Below are 17220 nucleotides of genomic sequence, written 5' to 3' on the forward strand. Positions count from 1 at the left end.
GGGAGGTGAAAGATTAAGTTCAATATGACTGTACAGCTGCTATAACCACAGCAGAGGTGGAGGAAAGCAGGTTGGTTGGTTGATGATTTAATGCTGCTCTTGAGGAGCTGTTACTGTATCCAACCAGTCCTTCACTAAACAGAATGTATACTCTGTTGAGGGTAAGAAATATTTATGTATCCTAACATTAGTTTGTTTCTTTGGAACTTTAAGAGATGTATGTTTGTTGTAATCCCTTAAGCAGATATTCAGCCCTGTAGTGTCTAAAATAACAGTCTAACCTTTCATTCTGTAGTTACTGTTTCTGTAATCATACATTTTATGTCAGCCCTTTTCACAAGGAACATTTTCTGCCTTATGCTGGTATAAGTTTGAGGCGTCTGTGCTTTACCTGGGCTTTTGTCATGGGCTCTGGATTATGCTTTGATGATATGACTAAGCAAGTGTCTAAGAGCCCATATTGTGCTATAGAGTGTAATTTTTTGGAAACTGTTCTTAATGATGCAGGATTGAAAGACGGCTCTTGCTGTCATGTAAGTGCATGTTACAGCCATTGGTTCAACCCCCTCCCCCTCCAAATAATTTAAAACTGCTCCCTTCTCAATCCCATAAAAAGAATGTTTCAGATGCTTCCACCTCCAACTGTTTTCACTGGTAGTTCACATTTACTAATGTACATTTTGCCGGGATCAGCGCACACTGGAGACAGAAGGGCTCCCACCTCTCTCCAGGAGCAACTGAGCAAATCTCTCACCTGGCAAACACTTCTCCCACTCTCCTGGGCATGCATGTTATTTTCTCACCCAGCCGCAGCCCAAGGGCCAGGACCCCCTTGGTCTGCATTTCTTTCTTGTTCAAGGGTTCGTTCGTTCTTTACAAAGGGCTGAGTTACCTGAATCATCACCCAATGCTGCAAGGCTGAGCAAGGGTGGTCCTGGGCTACTAAGCCCCCTAACTACTGGCAAGGAACTCCATCTGCTTCTTAAAATATTATTCTATTATTTTGCAGGTTTTCACGCTGTTTTGGGGAGATGATGTGCGTGTTGCCCCAGAACGGTGCTTTTCCCTCAGCGCAGTACGTTTCCGCCTCCGTGGCGGTACGGCTGTCCCCGGCAGCCCGGCCGCCCCTGGCCTCTCCCGCGCCTCCCTCCCGGCTCAGGTTAATGCCGGGCTGCGGGGAGAAGCGAAATGACGGAAGCCGGTGGCGGCGGTGCCCCAGTCTCTGCCGGCCGGGCGCCGGCTCCTGTTCGCGGCCGGCCCCGCGGGCCGCAGGCACCGCCCCGGCGGGCGGTGTGGCGGGCGGTGCCGCCCGGCCGCGCTCGCCTCCCCGGGCCGCGGCGGGCCCGCTGCCGCCCTCCCCCGGCGCCGCGGCGGGCGGGAGCATGGAACAGGGGCTGGCCGCCATCACCCTCTACTGCGCGCCCGCCGCCGGCGCCATGGAGCCCGAGCAGGTGAGCGGGGCCGCGGGCGGCTCCCCGGCCGCTCCGGGCGGGCGGCGGGACCGGGCGCAGCCGCTTCCGGAGCGGGGCGAGGGCGCGGCGGCTCCGGCCGGGGCGGGGGTGGCGGCCGCGGCCTGGGGTGCGCGGGGCTGGGGGAGCCCCCGGTCCCCGCTGTGGCGGCGGGGTGCCGTGGCGCGCCCGCGGGAGAGGAGGTCTGTCTGTCTGTCTGTCTGTCTGTCTGTCAGCCGTCTGCCCGTCCATCCAGCGCGCTGTAATTACAGACAGCGCGGCGGGCGCGCGTGTCTCCAGTGTCTCCTGCTCGCCGGCGGACAATGGCTCTGACAAACGAGCCTGATAAATATTAGAGTGAGACAGGTTTCCACTTCCCTCCGTGCTGTCAAGTTGGCGAAGGCGTGGGAGGCGATCGGGGACAGCAGCTCTTAATTACAGCGCAGCCCGGCGAGCTCCGGTCCTGCCGCTCCTCGCTCCGGCCTCGGCGGCGCCCCGGCGCTGTGGGCGCTGCCGCTGCCCCTTCCCCGCTCGTGGTGCCTTTCCGAGCCTTGCTGGGAGGGTGTCTTTTCTCATAGCCGTCCTCTGGCTCTGTCATCTTGTCTTTTTTTCTGAAAGACTTATGCTGTTTAATTTCAGTTAAGACACAAGGGTGGAAAGTCAAACCAGCAGTATGAAAAAACCCAAATCGCTCAAGCCTAAACAACACTCCTCCCCTCCAACCCTAGCCAGAAACAAATTATCCAAAAAAATCAGTAAGACAGCCAAGATAGCATAGTAGAAATATTTTTAATTAGCTGTTATCAGCCTTCTAGTGACTAGCAGTGTCTGGTCAGTGGATCTGTGCAAATTGAATTACTCGTCTTTCTCTGGGAATGTGGGCATCACACACTTTGGTGCTTTGGTTCATAAGCTCTTAAAAGGATTCCTGCATTTGACAGGTTAAATGTCAAATGCAGGGTTAAAAGATGCCAAAGTCTATAGCCTAGTCTCCCTATTTCATTTTACTTTTCTTCTTTGTCTCCTTCATGAAACTTTATGTTATTGCATCACCTAATACTACTTGTGTCAGCCCTCCCAGCTTGCCTGCAGGTGTCCAGGCTCACCTTATCCTTAACAGTAGTTTATTTATTTTGGCATTTTATATGCGGACTAAAATTCTGTTGTGCTGGGTATTCTATCAGCCCTGTCAAGGTTCCCTGCTCTGTCTCTGTTTCTGGACAAAGGGTGAGGTAGAGTAGGTGTAAAGAGGATAAACAAGGAACAGGAGCTTCAGATCCTGACTGCCTGGCAGGTAAGGTTTGTGTGTGTGCCATAAAGCCAAGAAAAATTCCAAGGGGACATTTAAAAGAAAGGGGAAGTTGCCTTACAGTGTTTATTGAGGGCCTTAAGAGTGTTAGCTAGAGTGCCAAAAGCACAAGGCTGACCAGCCTTCGTGTCTAACAACTGACAGAATAGAAGCCAAAGTAAATAATTCTGTGACGTGGCCACAAATGCTGAGTCTTTCAAGATCATATAATGTGTTAGAGAAGGAGGAGCCTGTGGAAAAAAAATGAGGTCAGAAACCTGACTAAAGCCACACACTAGAAGAAAGGTCTTTGTGAAAATTTCTTAAATTGGAAAAGAAGATCAAATTCATAAAGAAAGATCAAAAGTATAAATTGTCAAATAAGAAATATCGTAACCTTTGAGCTATAAAGTGAATCTAGTTGATAACTCTAGAATAAATTTGCATTACCACAGTTTTGGAAAGATAAAATTTATTGGCGCTGAACTTTCTGCTCACACCTGGGAGAGATGGTTTTTTTTGCTGTGCAGGTGAAACTTAAAAGGCCAGTGATGACTAAAACCCACACAGGTTTGTTGACTAGGTAATAACCAAAACAACAGATGACATGCATTATTTTATTTAATGATGTAGGACTTTGAGCCAGATTACTAAGGGAAGCAGATTCACTGTTCCTTGGTGAATCCTTACTGCCTTGAGTTACTGCGTTTGTCTGAAATGTTCTACCAGTACCAGCTATGTGGAGTTGCTTGCTGTAGGTAGTGTATGTGGGAGGGTGTTCAGAGAACTAAAGCTTGCTTTTAAAACCTGAAATATTAAATCACGTTTTTTTAAAGTTAAAATATTTGAAGCATTTGCACTAAATGAGCCAAAATCAGATTAAGAGACTGTGTTTTTAGAAGTCTTAAGGAGGTGCTCACATTGCTTGCTATTATTAATCACAGTGATATTTATGATGTGTTTGCAAGAAACAGTGCTCTTCAGTACTGTGCCTAAATATAAAAACAGTGTCATTGTATGATGCCAATAAAGGAGTGTGGAATGTTCATGAAAAGCTGATTCTGTGGTGCTTTTTGCACAAAAAGATACAGAACGGAGTCCCGGGAAGTGGCACTTTTATAATGGCAGCAAGCAGTGCTCCCTGGGCTCAGGTTGCTTCGCTGTTTTCAGCATTTGTGTTTTTGTAGCTTTGCTCTGTTCCCAAGACTGATAGACAGCAGAGAGGTTGCACTGGGCCCCAGATAGTCAGTTTTGTCTTTCTGCGTGAAAATGTGATTCTGCCTGAAAATACTGTTTCAGCCGAATTAGCCCATTGAAAACTTGCTGCTGGGTTCTGCTGTGCTCCTCCAGGAAAATGCCTGGAACGTGCGAGCCGGCCAGAGAGGTGCTGGGGAGCTGAGATGACTTGCAGATTTGCGGAGCGGTGGTGCAGGGAATCAGCCACTCTGGTGGATGGGCGCTCCCTCTGTGCAGGGAGCTGTGGAGCTCAGCCCGTGATCTCTGCCCGCCTCCCTCCTCGCTGTGGGCACGGGAACAATCCTGGCTGGAACGAGGGAAGCAGTTCTGCTCCCCAGGACCCTCTGCTGCCTCTCTCCCCCGTCCCCACTGTCTTTCCTGCTAACCAAGCTGCTTGCCTTGCAAAGCTGTGTTGTGTAATCTAGCATGAGGATGAGGATGGTGATGCTGCACTTGCAGTGATAAAGGGATGTCTTACAGCTGTTAAAATGTGTATTTTTATTTATAATTTTGAACTGCGCTCTGTGGAGATCATTAGGTTTGTGTAGGGAAGAAGCTGGAAACTGGAATGCATTTTATGCAACCTGGATTCTGCACACACTGTGCCTGTCATTCCTTGTGATACGGTTTCAAATTACATGAGCTCATGCATTTTTAAAAACTTTCATGGTACATTAAAAACATGTGGTTGGCATTTCCTAACCTCTCTGCCTTCTCTATATGACAGAAATGTTTCCAGCACAGTTTTGTGCATTTGATGCAGCAGCATCTAAAAGCTCTACCAAGATGAAGGCTCTGTTTTGAGAGCTGCAATACAAAACCTTGCTAAAATTCTCTGCCTGCAGGAGTGTCTAGCCTAAGGATTTATTGACAGGCTTCTGAACTAGAAGTATATATTCTTAATTCTTGTGACCCAAAGGCTGCATTGTAGCATTCAGCAGTTGGAGGACACAGCCAGACTTCTCACTTGGTATGTTCTTAGCCACAAAACCAAGTGTTGTCCTTTTACCCTGGTCCCTTGCACTACTCATGGTTGCTGATGAAGGCCCACAGGGGCAGATTCCTCTGTGCATCTTTTTAAGGCTTGAGCCTGGCTGCTTGGTTATTCAGTTCTCTTTTGTGCTAGAGGTGTCTGTCTGAACTTGCAAGGAGGCAGCTACAGCCTATGAACTACTTGATTAATTTCATTAGATATTCATTCCAAACCCAACAATAAATATTAAATATTTATTCTATAAATATTGATATTTCTGTGCTTATCCAATTATTTAATGAAACATGACCCCCCAGAAGAAACCTGTTTGTTACTTTTAGAGAAGGGATTGGTTTTTACATATCTGCAAACAAGAATGTTTCAGTCTTTTATCTACAGGCAAGCTCTAATAAGTGTCCACTGTAAATGCTAATTAATCTAAGATATTTTAAATATCTCATGAAGTTTGTTAAGGGGGAACTTTCCAGTTCCAGAAACATGCACTTGAGATAATGATGTTTTTTTCCTTTATAGCAACTTTCAAAGGGAGAAAGTGGCTTTGAGAATGTGGAGCTGGGTGTCATAGGAAAGAAAAAGAAAATTCCAAGGAGGGTTATTCATTTTGCAAGTGGAGAAACAATGGAAGAATATAGCACAGATGAAGAGGAAGATGAACAAGAGAAAAAAGACCTGTTGCCACCTGTGGATCCTGTAGGTATTTTACTTGATAAATAACTACTTCTGGTTTACTGGGCAGCTATAAACATTTTATACTTAATTTTTTGTGTCACAAATCTGATACAGTCTTTAGTATTATAAATTCTAATAATTTGATTGGCTTAACAGACTCAGAAATCTGTGAAAAGTATTACTGGGAAGTTTTGTCCTGAAGTTCACTTCCACTAAAGTAGCCTTATTAATTAGAAATGGGTTTAATTTCTTCACAGTTATAGTTTGTCCTCTCCTGCATTTCCCTTCTAATAATGCTTGCTGTGTTGATACAAGTAGATACCTTGATTTATACTGTTGCTTAAAAAAAAAATTTGCAAAGGAGACATTTTTTCCTTATGTTTGTTGACACTGATGACTTAAACCTGTAATTTTGGGTCACCATAACAACAATTTTATATAATTAAAAGAGTAAAGGAGGGAAAGAAACAGATGACTCGCAGAAATAAAGGAAGACTTGTGTAATTCATGATACATAAAGACCAGATTTTGAAGGACCTGCCTAGTCCATGTAAGTAATGTTCATTTGTGTTGATGGATGTTGCTCAGCCTGTGAATGGAGGCAGGCACGGCTGTGGAGATGCTTGTTCCCACACTTCAGAGAAGAGGCCTTGCACGCATGGACAACAGTGCCCTGCTTTCTACCTGACACTCCTGCACCCTTGTTTGGGAATCCATAATTAAGAAATGTTGTGATTGAAGCTTTCTATTTACTCTAGAGTAGTGGACCCTGTATTTTTTAGTATGTGTATCCATCCTGGGAGAGCTTGGCTTTCTTGAAGGGACTGAAGATTTTGACTTTCTGCTTGTGCTCTTCTGAAGAACTGGTGGACCATAAGAGGTTTGCTTTGACTGCCAAGCAGCACCTCTCTTCCCCTCTGTAAAACTAGTTTATCCTGAAGAAGAAAAAAGGTGGGTTGAGGACTAAGCTCCAGTGAGATTGTGGGAATTCAGGTGGGACTGGGGGTTCCACCAATAGGTGAAGCTATTGCAATGCATTTTACATGGATGGATGGCATTGCCCTCTTTCTTGGTAGGCAGTTATTGTATACAACAAAAAAATAACATTAGCTTGATAGCAGGTGCGATATTATCAGCATTAAATACACACAAAGTATATAGTTGGAAAAGAACTGCACTGTAATCACAAACAATGAGTGAGATGTTAAGCTGCCTTGCTGGGTACTAGGGTGGGTTTTTCCTCCTTAAGGATCTTCTCAAATCAAGGCAGGAACTGTGAACTTACTGACTGTTATGGTAACGTTCAGGTGTCTTCAGAGTGAGGTCTGTTCCCCACTAGGCAGTCATGTCAGATATCTGTGGATGTCTGAGAGATTTTTGTTCCCGATTACAATGATCAGGGAACAAGATGTGTGTATTTTTTGTGCCATTTCCTGACAGTAGCAGAGTTCCATGGTGATGCAGTGGCAGAAGGCTCACAAGCCTTGGTGTAGGTGTTGTGGGGACAGAGACATGCATGCTGCTGTACACGTGCACACTTAACTAAAGAGCCCTCAAGTGTGCACAGCAGCCAGGAATGCTGCGTGATTGTTCCCCTCCTTTCCCAACACAGATTTCTTTTCTGAGTACCAAAACCCATATTGTATGGTGGAGTTAAGATTGCGTTATTCTCCTTTTATAGTTTATTAAGTCCTTAATTTTGAATACATTTTTTTAATAAAAGCACCCCCCAAACCAGGGTAGTTTATTGTGGAGCACTCTATGCCTTATTATGTATTGCTTTTTACCTCGGACAGAATGAACTTGATTAGAGCAGGGGTTGCCATTAAGTGAGGCTTACTTTATCTCCTGCATGCTTTGTGTATCCCAGCTGAGCCAGACAATTGAAGAAATGTTAGTCCAAGCTGAGCTTTGGTGTTTTAGCCAACAGCTGCTTTAAAATGTTTTTTTTTTTTTTTTTGGTAGGATTTCTATAAAAGCAATTAAATAGTCAGTTTGCTGAGACCTGAGACCAGCATGTCTAAAACTTGTTATCTCAGTTGGGATACAAAAAAGTATGTTTCAGGTAATAGCTGTTTCTGGACCAGTTTATTTTCAGAAAAAGCACATTCAGTATTTTGAATAGAAACTTTCCTTCATGAAATATCAAAGCTCTGCTGGTATTAGCCTCCTGGCAGTTTTTGAATGAGTTTAAGGGAAACAAATATTTTGCTGTGTTGTAAAGAAATGTCTTCAGTAAGTACCTTGGTTTAATTGTGTTTTACAGCTAAGCAGACAATGCCAATGTGTTTCTTACTAAGCAAAGTAATATGTATATATCCTGGTAATACCATAACCAGAGCACTTGGTGTGGTGGATTCCTGTTACTCCCAACAAAACAATTCTCAAAAAGAGCTGAGTTTTAAATTTTCTTTGAAAGAACTTCTAGAGCTTCAGTAGGTCAGCACTCAGTTCATTAACATTGTTGGACTGGGGTGCCCATTCTATTGTGCTTTGTGTTTTTTAATCCAGAACACTGGATATTATTTTTTAGATAATAGCATTCAGTAATATCTGAATGTTCTCACACTGAAATTCAAATGCTTTAATAGTATAGATGTGTTTTTGATTCTTTTGTCCTAAAATGTAGACGTTTGCACTCTATATATATTTTTTCTTTTGGTTTTGTCCACCAAAACTTTATTTTGTATTAATTAAGAAGATGATCCTTCTATTTATTGGTAAACTCTTTGCTGCGTTCACCTGTTAGATGAGTGGGCAGAAGGTGGAGTGTGAGTCTGCACAGAGGAACTGTGAGCAGCATGACTTTGGTGTGACAACTTTGGAATCCATCCCAAGAAGACATCTGCAACAAAGCTCCAGGAGGGATTTGATTTTATTAACCTTCAGTGCTCAGAAAGATTGAAACACATCCTTGCAGGAAGGTTATCTTGATATCCTGTAGTTAAACGGGCCTTAACTTCAAATAGCAAAAATTTCTCTCTTGAGGACCATCGAACTCTGGTTTTCTTTTAAGAATTTGAGGATGAAGGAGAAAAAGTCACTGACCAAGTAACTCATAATATGGTAGAAGCTCTTGATGAAGTATGGTATGTGTGTTCCTGGTCTTGTTTTCACTGGCTTGTCTTAGATGCCAAGTTTTTCATGTCTTACAAAAAGAACCTATTATAGCATTGAAAAGTCATTGATTAAACTAATTAACAAATTAATTTAAACTTTATCTTGGCACTGTAAAAAATGAAAAAGTATGTATTTGGTGGTGTATATTAACTATTAAATACAGGATTTAGTTTTTCCTAAATCAGGATATTATTATTTTTCTCATTTTGCCATTTTCTCTGACGAAGAGAAACCCTACATACCTTTGAAAGTTTAAGTGTTATTAGGGATGAAATCTGCCAAACATAAATACATATGTGGATTGTTTAGGAACATGGTGCATTCAGAAATTCAAGAGAACATGTGTGCTCCCTTCAGCAGTCCCACACTAGGAAACAAAATCCTGCTCTGTTATTGAACCAGAGGCCCCTTGGTTCTATTAGTGATTTTATCCATTATGTGCCTTCCTATTTAAATTAAAATGATACATTAAGATTTTTTGTAATTTAAAAATCAGTTGTCAAAACCATTATGGTTTCCATTTTGACAACAAAATAAAGTCAGGATAGTTGAGTAATATAATTAAACATTGTAGAAACATCTACTAAAGAGTGTGATTGCAGGAGCAATACTATCAACAGTGTATGTATTTCATACTGTCCCTTGTTTCCTGTCAAGAAATACAATATTACTGCATCCTTGAGTTGATAAAAGACTGAAGATGAAGGCTTCTCTGGCTGGCCAGAGGAAGCTGACATGCAGTGTCTGGGTATGTGGTTCTGCAGGTCTGCAGGACCTGACTTGGGTATGGTTTTCTACTTTCCAGCTCAGTGTATTAAAGCTACTTCACTGACAAGGATTAATGTGATTAATTTGTACTGAGCCATTGCTTAAGAGCCCTGTTCATGTCACTTGAATGGCTCCAGTTTCCCCAGTACCAGTTCTTGCCTGACATCAGCTGTTTGTACTTCCCTCTCTGAGGTGCTCTGGGAAGGCACCAAATTTACCCTGGAGAGATAAAGGGGGAATGTGTGGAAAAAGGTGATGCCTTGGATGTGCTCCCTTGTTCCTGGTGGTTTACTCTCCAAACCATCTCCTTTCTCCTGTTCATTTCCTGTGAAGTAGCCTCTCTCATGGTTTTATATTGCCTTTTGAGATGCTGGAAAGAAAGTTACTTTTTGAACTGAGGAGTCTGGCAAAACCTTGCTTGTCAGGGATGAGGAAATGTCTGGTTGGGCTTTGTCAGAAAGCAGAGGCTCCCACAAAGCTGAACTTAGAAGTGCTTCCAGTGTACCAAACTGACTTTTAGCTGTGGTGGGGGAAGAGTAGCAGTAAAACCTCTGTGTCTGCTGAGCCTCAGCTGTTACCCACGTTTGTGTTACCACCAACTTGTTAGAATGTTCTGGGTCTGACTTACTTCTGTCACGTTGAAGCTCAGCTTGTCCTTTCTCTCTGAAATATTATGGGGGCTCTTGTAAGTTCTTTCTTACAGCACACAGCAGGCCCTTGTTTGTCCTGTGCCCTGCATGAATGCTTTCTAACCCTGTCACCTCAGCATGAAGGATTGTGCAGAGCCCTGTCAGTGCCATTATTTGCACCTGTGGCAACAAGCTTTTCCAGCACTTTTTTTGACTTCTTCAACTGAACAAACTCCTCGTTAGCCTTTCTGCCAACTGAGCACATAATCAATGAGCTGGAGGTGCTTTTGTGTAAGTTGGATGGCAGCCGGTTTTGCTTACACTTTTACCTTGGCAGGACATTTTTCATATCCACTGCCAAAAATATATAGCATCTGGCCTTTTGTCAGCCTGCCCAACGTGAGTTTGTGGCTTGACAGACAATTTCTTGCTGTACTGATTTGTAGAGATGATGCTTGGAAAGCACCAAGGCCTAGTGCTTGAGTACATATATACTGAGGCTATACCAGGTAGTTTCTGTAGCTGTATTATTTAAAATAATATTGGTTGTTCCTGTACACATATCTGTTAAATAAGATCATAGAAACAGGTTACTACCAAACAGTTCTTAGTAGTAAGTTATAAATACTTACATAACTGAGTAGAGCTCATGTGTTTTACTTAATAAAAGCTAACACTTTAAATTGCTACTTTCCAGAAGAAAGGTACTTCTACAGAGATATTTTCTGAGGGGAAATATGGATCAAAGAGCTCACCTGAACACAACAGCCTGTTAACTATGAACATATTTTAGTTCACTGTGAAAGTTGAATTTGCCTTTTCACAAATGGGAAAGCCTACAATTTTTTCCCCATTTGCTTGTAATCTGCTTTTCCCCTTTTCCTTTTTATTACATGGTTTGGTTTGGTTTTTTTTTTAACAGATACAGTCTGTTCCCTCGATGAAAAGCATAGCCTGTGCACACCCATTATTTTATAATTAATTTAATTATAAATCTTTAATTTACTGTGTATGTATCTATGTATCAGTTCGTGTGGAGGCTGCAGTATTTTTGCTGTAGCAGTCGTGCAAAGAGCAGTTCCTTTTCTTTGTCTTCCTGGCCAGCCCTTCCTGTGCAGCCTGTATCCCTCCACAGCAGCACTCGGTGCATTCACTGCATCCCTGGGATCCTGATGAGATCCTACCCCTGCAGCTGCACACAGATCTCCAGTTCCTCATGTTTGTGTCCCATGTTGTGTGCCCGGGTGTGCAGGCTCCTCACAGAAACTTCCTCACTCACATGCAAATGTTTGAGGTGGCCCCAGCTGAGCCCTGTTTATTCCCATTGTGTTCCTCGTGGTTCACTTTGCTTGGCTTTGCTTTGCTTGGCTCCATCGCTCCCCCAGAGCTGCTGTAACTCCCCCTCCCTCAGGGCTCCTGGCTTTGTTTTCCAGGTGTGATTTCAAGGGATAATTCCTGTTTGGTTGTAAATGTTTTAAAGCAGCCTCTTCCTCAGATGTTCGAAGGATTGGTTTGATTTTAAACAGTCTTTTGCAGTTCACTCATTATTGTAATGAGGGACTACTTTGTTACCTCACTTTTCCTCTTGGCCTGATGGAATGCAGAACGTTGTGGAAAGCTTTTTCTAGCTGAGAATTTAGTTGCCTGCTTGTCATTTCCCAAGTCTGGAAGTAGGAAACAAAAAGCAAGAAATTTTCCCAGAGGTAAACCATGGTTATATCTTATGGTGATACTTTGCTTCACTTGCCTGGTCTATACTTATTTTAAAGCAAAAACATGGTAGTAGCTGGAAAACAGAAAACATTGCAGGTCTTTCTTCTCCAGCCATTTTCAGTTCTGCATGTGTTGTTTTGTGCCATGGCCACACAGCTGTACATACTCACACTGCTCTTGTTCCTGCAGACAACACTCACATGGGGGCCCTACTTGTGGTTTCACATGCTGCGAGTTGCCACATCCACCTTATCAGGTATTGCTTTATTTAATTCTTGGGTAAACCAGAAGGGGAATACTGAAAGTCACAAAGTCATGTTGACAGACTGTAAATCACCTTTGGTTTCTACTTGTTACTTTTTCAGAAGTACGAATTGAACTGTATTTAATCTGTGGAGATGTACTCTCCTGCCTTAGGCATTTATAATTTTTTTTTTTTTTACTTTTAATAAACAATTCTTGCATGGAAAAATGATCAGAAAGTACTCTTTTGATGAACACTTTTCCCCCTTTTTCTTCATATGGAGATAGATTGATGCTGGCAAGGGAATATATCCGTTTTCTATTAGATTTTGTATGGAACCATTTTGTGTGATGTTACCTGTAAAGAATGCTGGCTGGTGTAACTAAACTGACAGTTTTTTTGAAGACAATGAGAATGTATCCCAAGAACACATCTGGTTGCATGCCATACTGTGAACTTCTGAGGTTACAAAATAAACAGGACTGTTGTCAAGGGTACTGCACAGACATTTATTTGACTCATGGACCTCTTAAAATTTTGCCAAGTTTTAGAAATGCTTGTCATAGTCTGTGTTCTTTCCAAGGTAAAGTATCTTTATTGGGTTTCTTCCACAAATATTATGGAGTTTCTGTCATTGTACATATAATTTTGAATATTTTTATATTTTTTGGCAGTCTTTGTGTTAGTTAACCTATCCTTATTTTTAGAAATGCCTTTTTTCTAATGTACAGTGTAATTATATTCCTTGATGCATCTGTTCTTCATATGCAAGGGTAGATACTGCTTTTCCTTTTTTAGAAGTCCTTTATGAATTTGAAGATCAGTCCTTTCTTCTTTGCATTTCAGTTTTGGCTCCTACCTCTGTAATTTGAACTGGTCTTTTGCAGAGCACTCAGGATGCCATAATATCTATAGAGTTCATTTTTCTGAATGTTCATTGAAGCAGTCAGTGACTGACTTCTGGGTTTTCCCTAAGATGACTAAGTCATTTGCATCCTTGGGGCAGATTTACAATTAGAAGTGCAGAATATTTGACTTCTTGCTTGCCTTTACTCCACCAGTGTTATCTGCAGCCATCACCATGGTAAAGAAACTGACTGACACAAGCTTACCTCTGCTCCCTACTTCTGACTGCGCCCTATGTGTTTTAGCAAAGTAGCACTGAATGTAGCCTACAGCTTGAAAATTGAGACAGCTGAAACAAATGTTTTATTAATCTGTTAGTATGGAACACAGAACATTGTTAAAACTGACTTGAGGTATGCTTGTGTCAGTAAATCCTGTTTGCTAGTACCACCAGATTGAACTGCCAGTACAGTTGGTACCCATGTACTTTTGTCTAACTTTATTTTCAGTTGAAGTTCAGCTCAAGGCTTACCCTTTAACTGATTCCTAGCAAAACAAACTTAGATCCAAAGCTGAAGCTAGAAGAATTCAAACCCTATCACCATATATATTTTCACTGAATTTCATGTTCTTCTCCTTTTGTTCATTCTTTATCCTAAAGAGCAATTATTAGTATATTCAGCTAATAATTACCTATAAGGAGATTAACCTCACAGGTTTTTGTGGTATTTTGTGAGTGAAGTAGGACTAGAGAAAACCATTCAGGAAAGATGGTGATAATTTTTATACTAAAATGTCGTACAAGAATTCTCTTCTAGATACTAAATCCTATGTAAACCTCCCTTTATTTTCTAGTGTGTGATTTCCTGGGGGAAAAGATTGCATCTGTTCTGGGAATAAGCACACCAAAATACCAATATGCCATTGATGAATATTACAGAATGAAGAGAGAGGTATGTGTGGGAGCTAGGGTTCTTGCACTCCTTCTCTCCCAACTTGTCTTTCCTGGTACTCTAAAAAATAAAATTTGTATTCTAGCATTAAAATGAAGCTTTAGACCCTCAATTTCAGCTTGCCTCCAGTTTTCATTTGATGCATGGGTAATGCTTTCTTATCCATCAGCCTTTTCTCTCCAGCTCATCAGTCTTAGAAACGGGTGGGTGCTGACCTCTGCTCTGTTTCTCTTGTACCATGCATTCTTTAAGTCAACACTGTGAGAAAGTTGGATGGACAGCTGCTGAACACTGAAAAAGGGGTATTGCTGCTAGCAATACACTTTCCAACTCTAAAACTTGTTCAACACAGTCTCAAGGGTAAATTGAACACGAGGTTACTGTTTGTTCTAAAGCATAAAGGGGCAATACTGATAAATAGCCAGTGCTTTGGGCAAAATAACCTAACCCTTAATAATCTTCCTTTAGAAGAGACTGAAAACATATTTAAAGCTTTATTACTTTTTTTTTAATTGAGAGCTGAAAAAACTTTAGAGGAGGTAGACCTATCACTATTGCTGTTAACTAAAACTGCTTATTTAGATATGTGTCTTTTTTCTGTGTTTAACACAGTTTAATCCTTCACTTTTGGGGATTTTTTTTTTCCATACTGGGAGTGGAATTCTGGAATGTATCTTATCTTATGATCAACTAGTGACTGTTTTCTAGTGGAACAAATGTCCTTACCTTGTAACTATTATGCTCTTATGGAAAGACTTAATCTAAGTGGTAAATAGTAGCATATGAATCTGGTTATCTCTTTCTAGGCAGAAGAGGAGGAACAGGAAAACAAGATGTCAGAAGAAGCAGAAAGGCAGCATCAGGAACAGCAGAACAAGCCACAAGCTGAAGCTCCTGTCCAGACAGACCAGCCTGGAGCAACAGCATGCTCTTCATTTGTGAATGTAAACTTTGAAAATGAGGGAGATTGCCCACCCACTGCGGAAAATAACCAGGATGTAGTTCCTGTCCCTCCTTAAGTGTAAAGCTCTGTATAATGTAGGAAATAAGAACTGTCAGGTGTCACAATCTGCCTATAAACAGGAAAAATAGGATCATGCTTGTTCAGTGAAATACAACTCCTACCATTCTTATTGATCAGGAGAGAGCTAGGCAATGTCTGTTCAGTCAGTCTGCCTAATAAAGGCTGAGGCATTCTGCCAAATTGGCACTTCAGTTAAAATGAAAATTGCACTACAAACATTTGGTCTAAAATTGAATGTGTGAGCTAATTTCTGTGTAAAGTAAGTAGAAATGTCTTTTCTTTGAATTGCTGTGTCTCTAACACCTGTGAATTGCAGAGGCAGTGCTGTTTCCTACTTCTAAAAACCTGATTTGCACATTGTTTGCAACTTGGCTCTCTATGAATAGATTAATAGGAATTAATATCCTGTAACTCAAAGGTAATTATAACAGTCTTATTCCCCCTATTTATTGTCACTGTTGTATGCATGTATTTTTTCTGTTGTTAACACAAAAGAATAATGTTAGATTTAATGTTAATTAAAGGGTCCACTGACTTTTTGTTAATTAAGTAAAAAAAATCCCAACTTCCAGGAGGCTATAAGCATCCTTAAGAACTTACTAACAAGTACCAGCACTCTTGAAGGCCAATAGTGCTCAGCTGCTCCATGCAGTGCTGTTGTAGCAAAGTTCAGAACTAACATCAGTCTAGGATGTTCTCAAGCCCAAGAATTAAGAGACCCATGTGCTTGAATGCATGCTCTCAGTGGTCTGGAAAAGAAACTAGAGTCTTGCTAAATGATATCAAGTGCAAATGATATCAAGTACACTCTATGTAGTACCAGTCTAGAACTATGAACTTTTTTGGACATTGATTACACAAGTCTGTGTACTTGAGTAACCTAAAGAAATTGTGTGTTGAATGTTAAATTGCCAGTAAGGGATGTGCCACTGCAGATAATTTTCATCCTATTAGCACAGAACACATGCATAACTAGAAACAACAAAACCAAACTTAGGACTCTTTCCTTCTCTTAAATAAATATGTGTTGTGATACTGCACTTACAAAACCAGAAATTTTTATTTTTGTCTAAATGAAGTGCAGCTCCACATCTAATACCAATTAAGCTGTTTTACTGCAGTGACTGTACCTGTAGCTTGTAAAAGGTGAATAGTTTACTTTGCAACAATCAGGTGTCATTGCCTCAGTCATCTTCTGTGGACAACTGTTGTAGGTAAAGGAGCAGAGAACCTGCACTATTTACCATGTAGAACATTACTTCTGTCTTTGAGATTTATAAAAAAAAGTTTAAAATAGTCCTTAATGAAATTGGGTTGTTGGGTATCATGACATGTCCCTGGCCTTGCTCCCAGTGCCAACTGAGGAGCCTGATGTAACACCACAGGCCAGGTACCTTGGCTCTTTAGTTTCTGGAATTAATCATGTATTTCAGATGACCCTCTGCCTGAACTAATGTCCTGTGCAGCACAAATGCTTCCTCTCATCTGTCTGTAGCTCTCCAGTACTACAGAAAATCGAAGGAGGAAGATTCAATCATCAGCTCTAGTCCATCTGCTTTGATACTCCATTCTTTGCCTTTTCTGAATTGTAAGACAGAGGATGCTGACCACAGTGTAAAATCACTCCTTTGCCCTGGATGTCTGCAAGGGAGAGCTTGATTCAACACCAAGGGAATACACAGAAAATCAGCTTGTTAGGAGTTCATATAGCATCAAAGAAAGAAAACATCAGATAGCTTGAGTAATACTTTGACAGCTGAAGGATACTTTGCTTTTCTTCCAATAAATTAATGTCAGTTTGGTTTTTTTTTTACTTCCTTTCCCTACTATTTGTTGCATAACAAATGCTCTCACTGCCTTCTTTGTATGAAATACTGTATTACTCACTGTGCCTTAACTTAATCTTTCCTTTTTTGCAAACTGTATGAAAGTGGTTACTTTCATATTGGTTTAATTTTTCTGTAAATGCATTAATTGGTTATTTTATATTTAATATAATTTTTGAACTGGAAGTTGGCTATGGATTTTCCTTTAAAACTCTGTGGTCTTTGAAACTTTATGCCTGTGCACAGGTGTGTGTGCCTGGTTCGTGTTTTCATCTTTACTAAGTCACACATCCTGGTGGAATACTCAGGCACCAGATTTCAAAATATCATTTTACTCCCACCCCTTCCTTAGACTCTCATGTGTTCAGCACTACCTCAAACTAATAAATAATGCAGGATTGTAAACACTTCTGGTCTGGAGCTACTGTAATTCTGTCTGAAAGCTGAAACATTTCTGTGGCT

At 41.3% G+C, this 17220-nt stretch overlaps 1 protein-coding gene across 1 annotated transcript; it reads left to right on the forward strand.

The window, feature by feature from the left end:
- Positions 1-1188: 1188 nt before the first annotated feature.
- On the forward strand, positions 1189-16944 carry FAM177A1 (family with sequence similarity 177 member A1). Its single transcript, XM_058807679.1, is given in 6 exon segments — positions 1189-1258; positions 1261-1451; positions 5480-5656; positions 12055-12121; positions 13811-13908; positions 14715-16944. Coding segments are annotated over 6 exon segments (816 nt in total). The 3' UTR covers positions 14928-16944.
- The last annotated feature ends 276 nt before the right edge of the window (positions 16945-17220 follow it).

The sequence above is a fragment of the Ammospiza caudacuta genome, chromosome 6 (genome assembly GCF_027887145.1).
Source record: "Ammospiza caudacuta isolate bAmmCau1 chromosome 6, bAmmCau1.pri, whole genome shotgun sequence".
Taxonomy (NCBI): Eukaryota; Metazoa; Chordata; class Aves; order Passeriformes; family Passerellidae; genus Ammospiza; species Ammospiza caudacuta.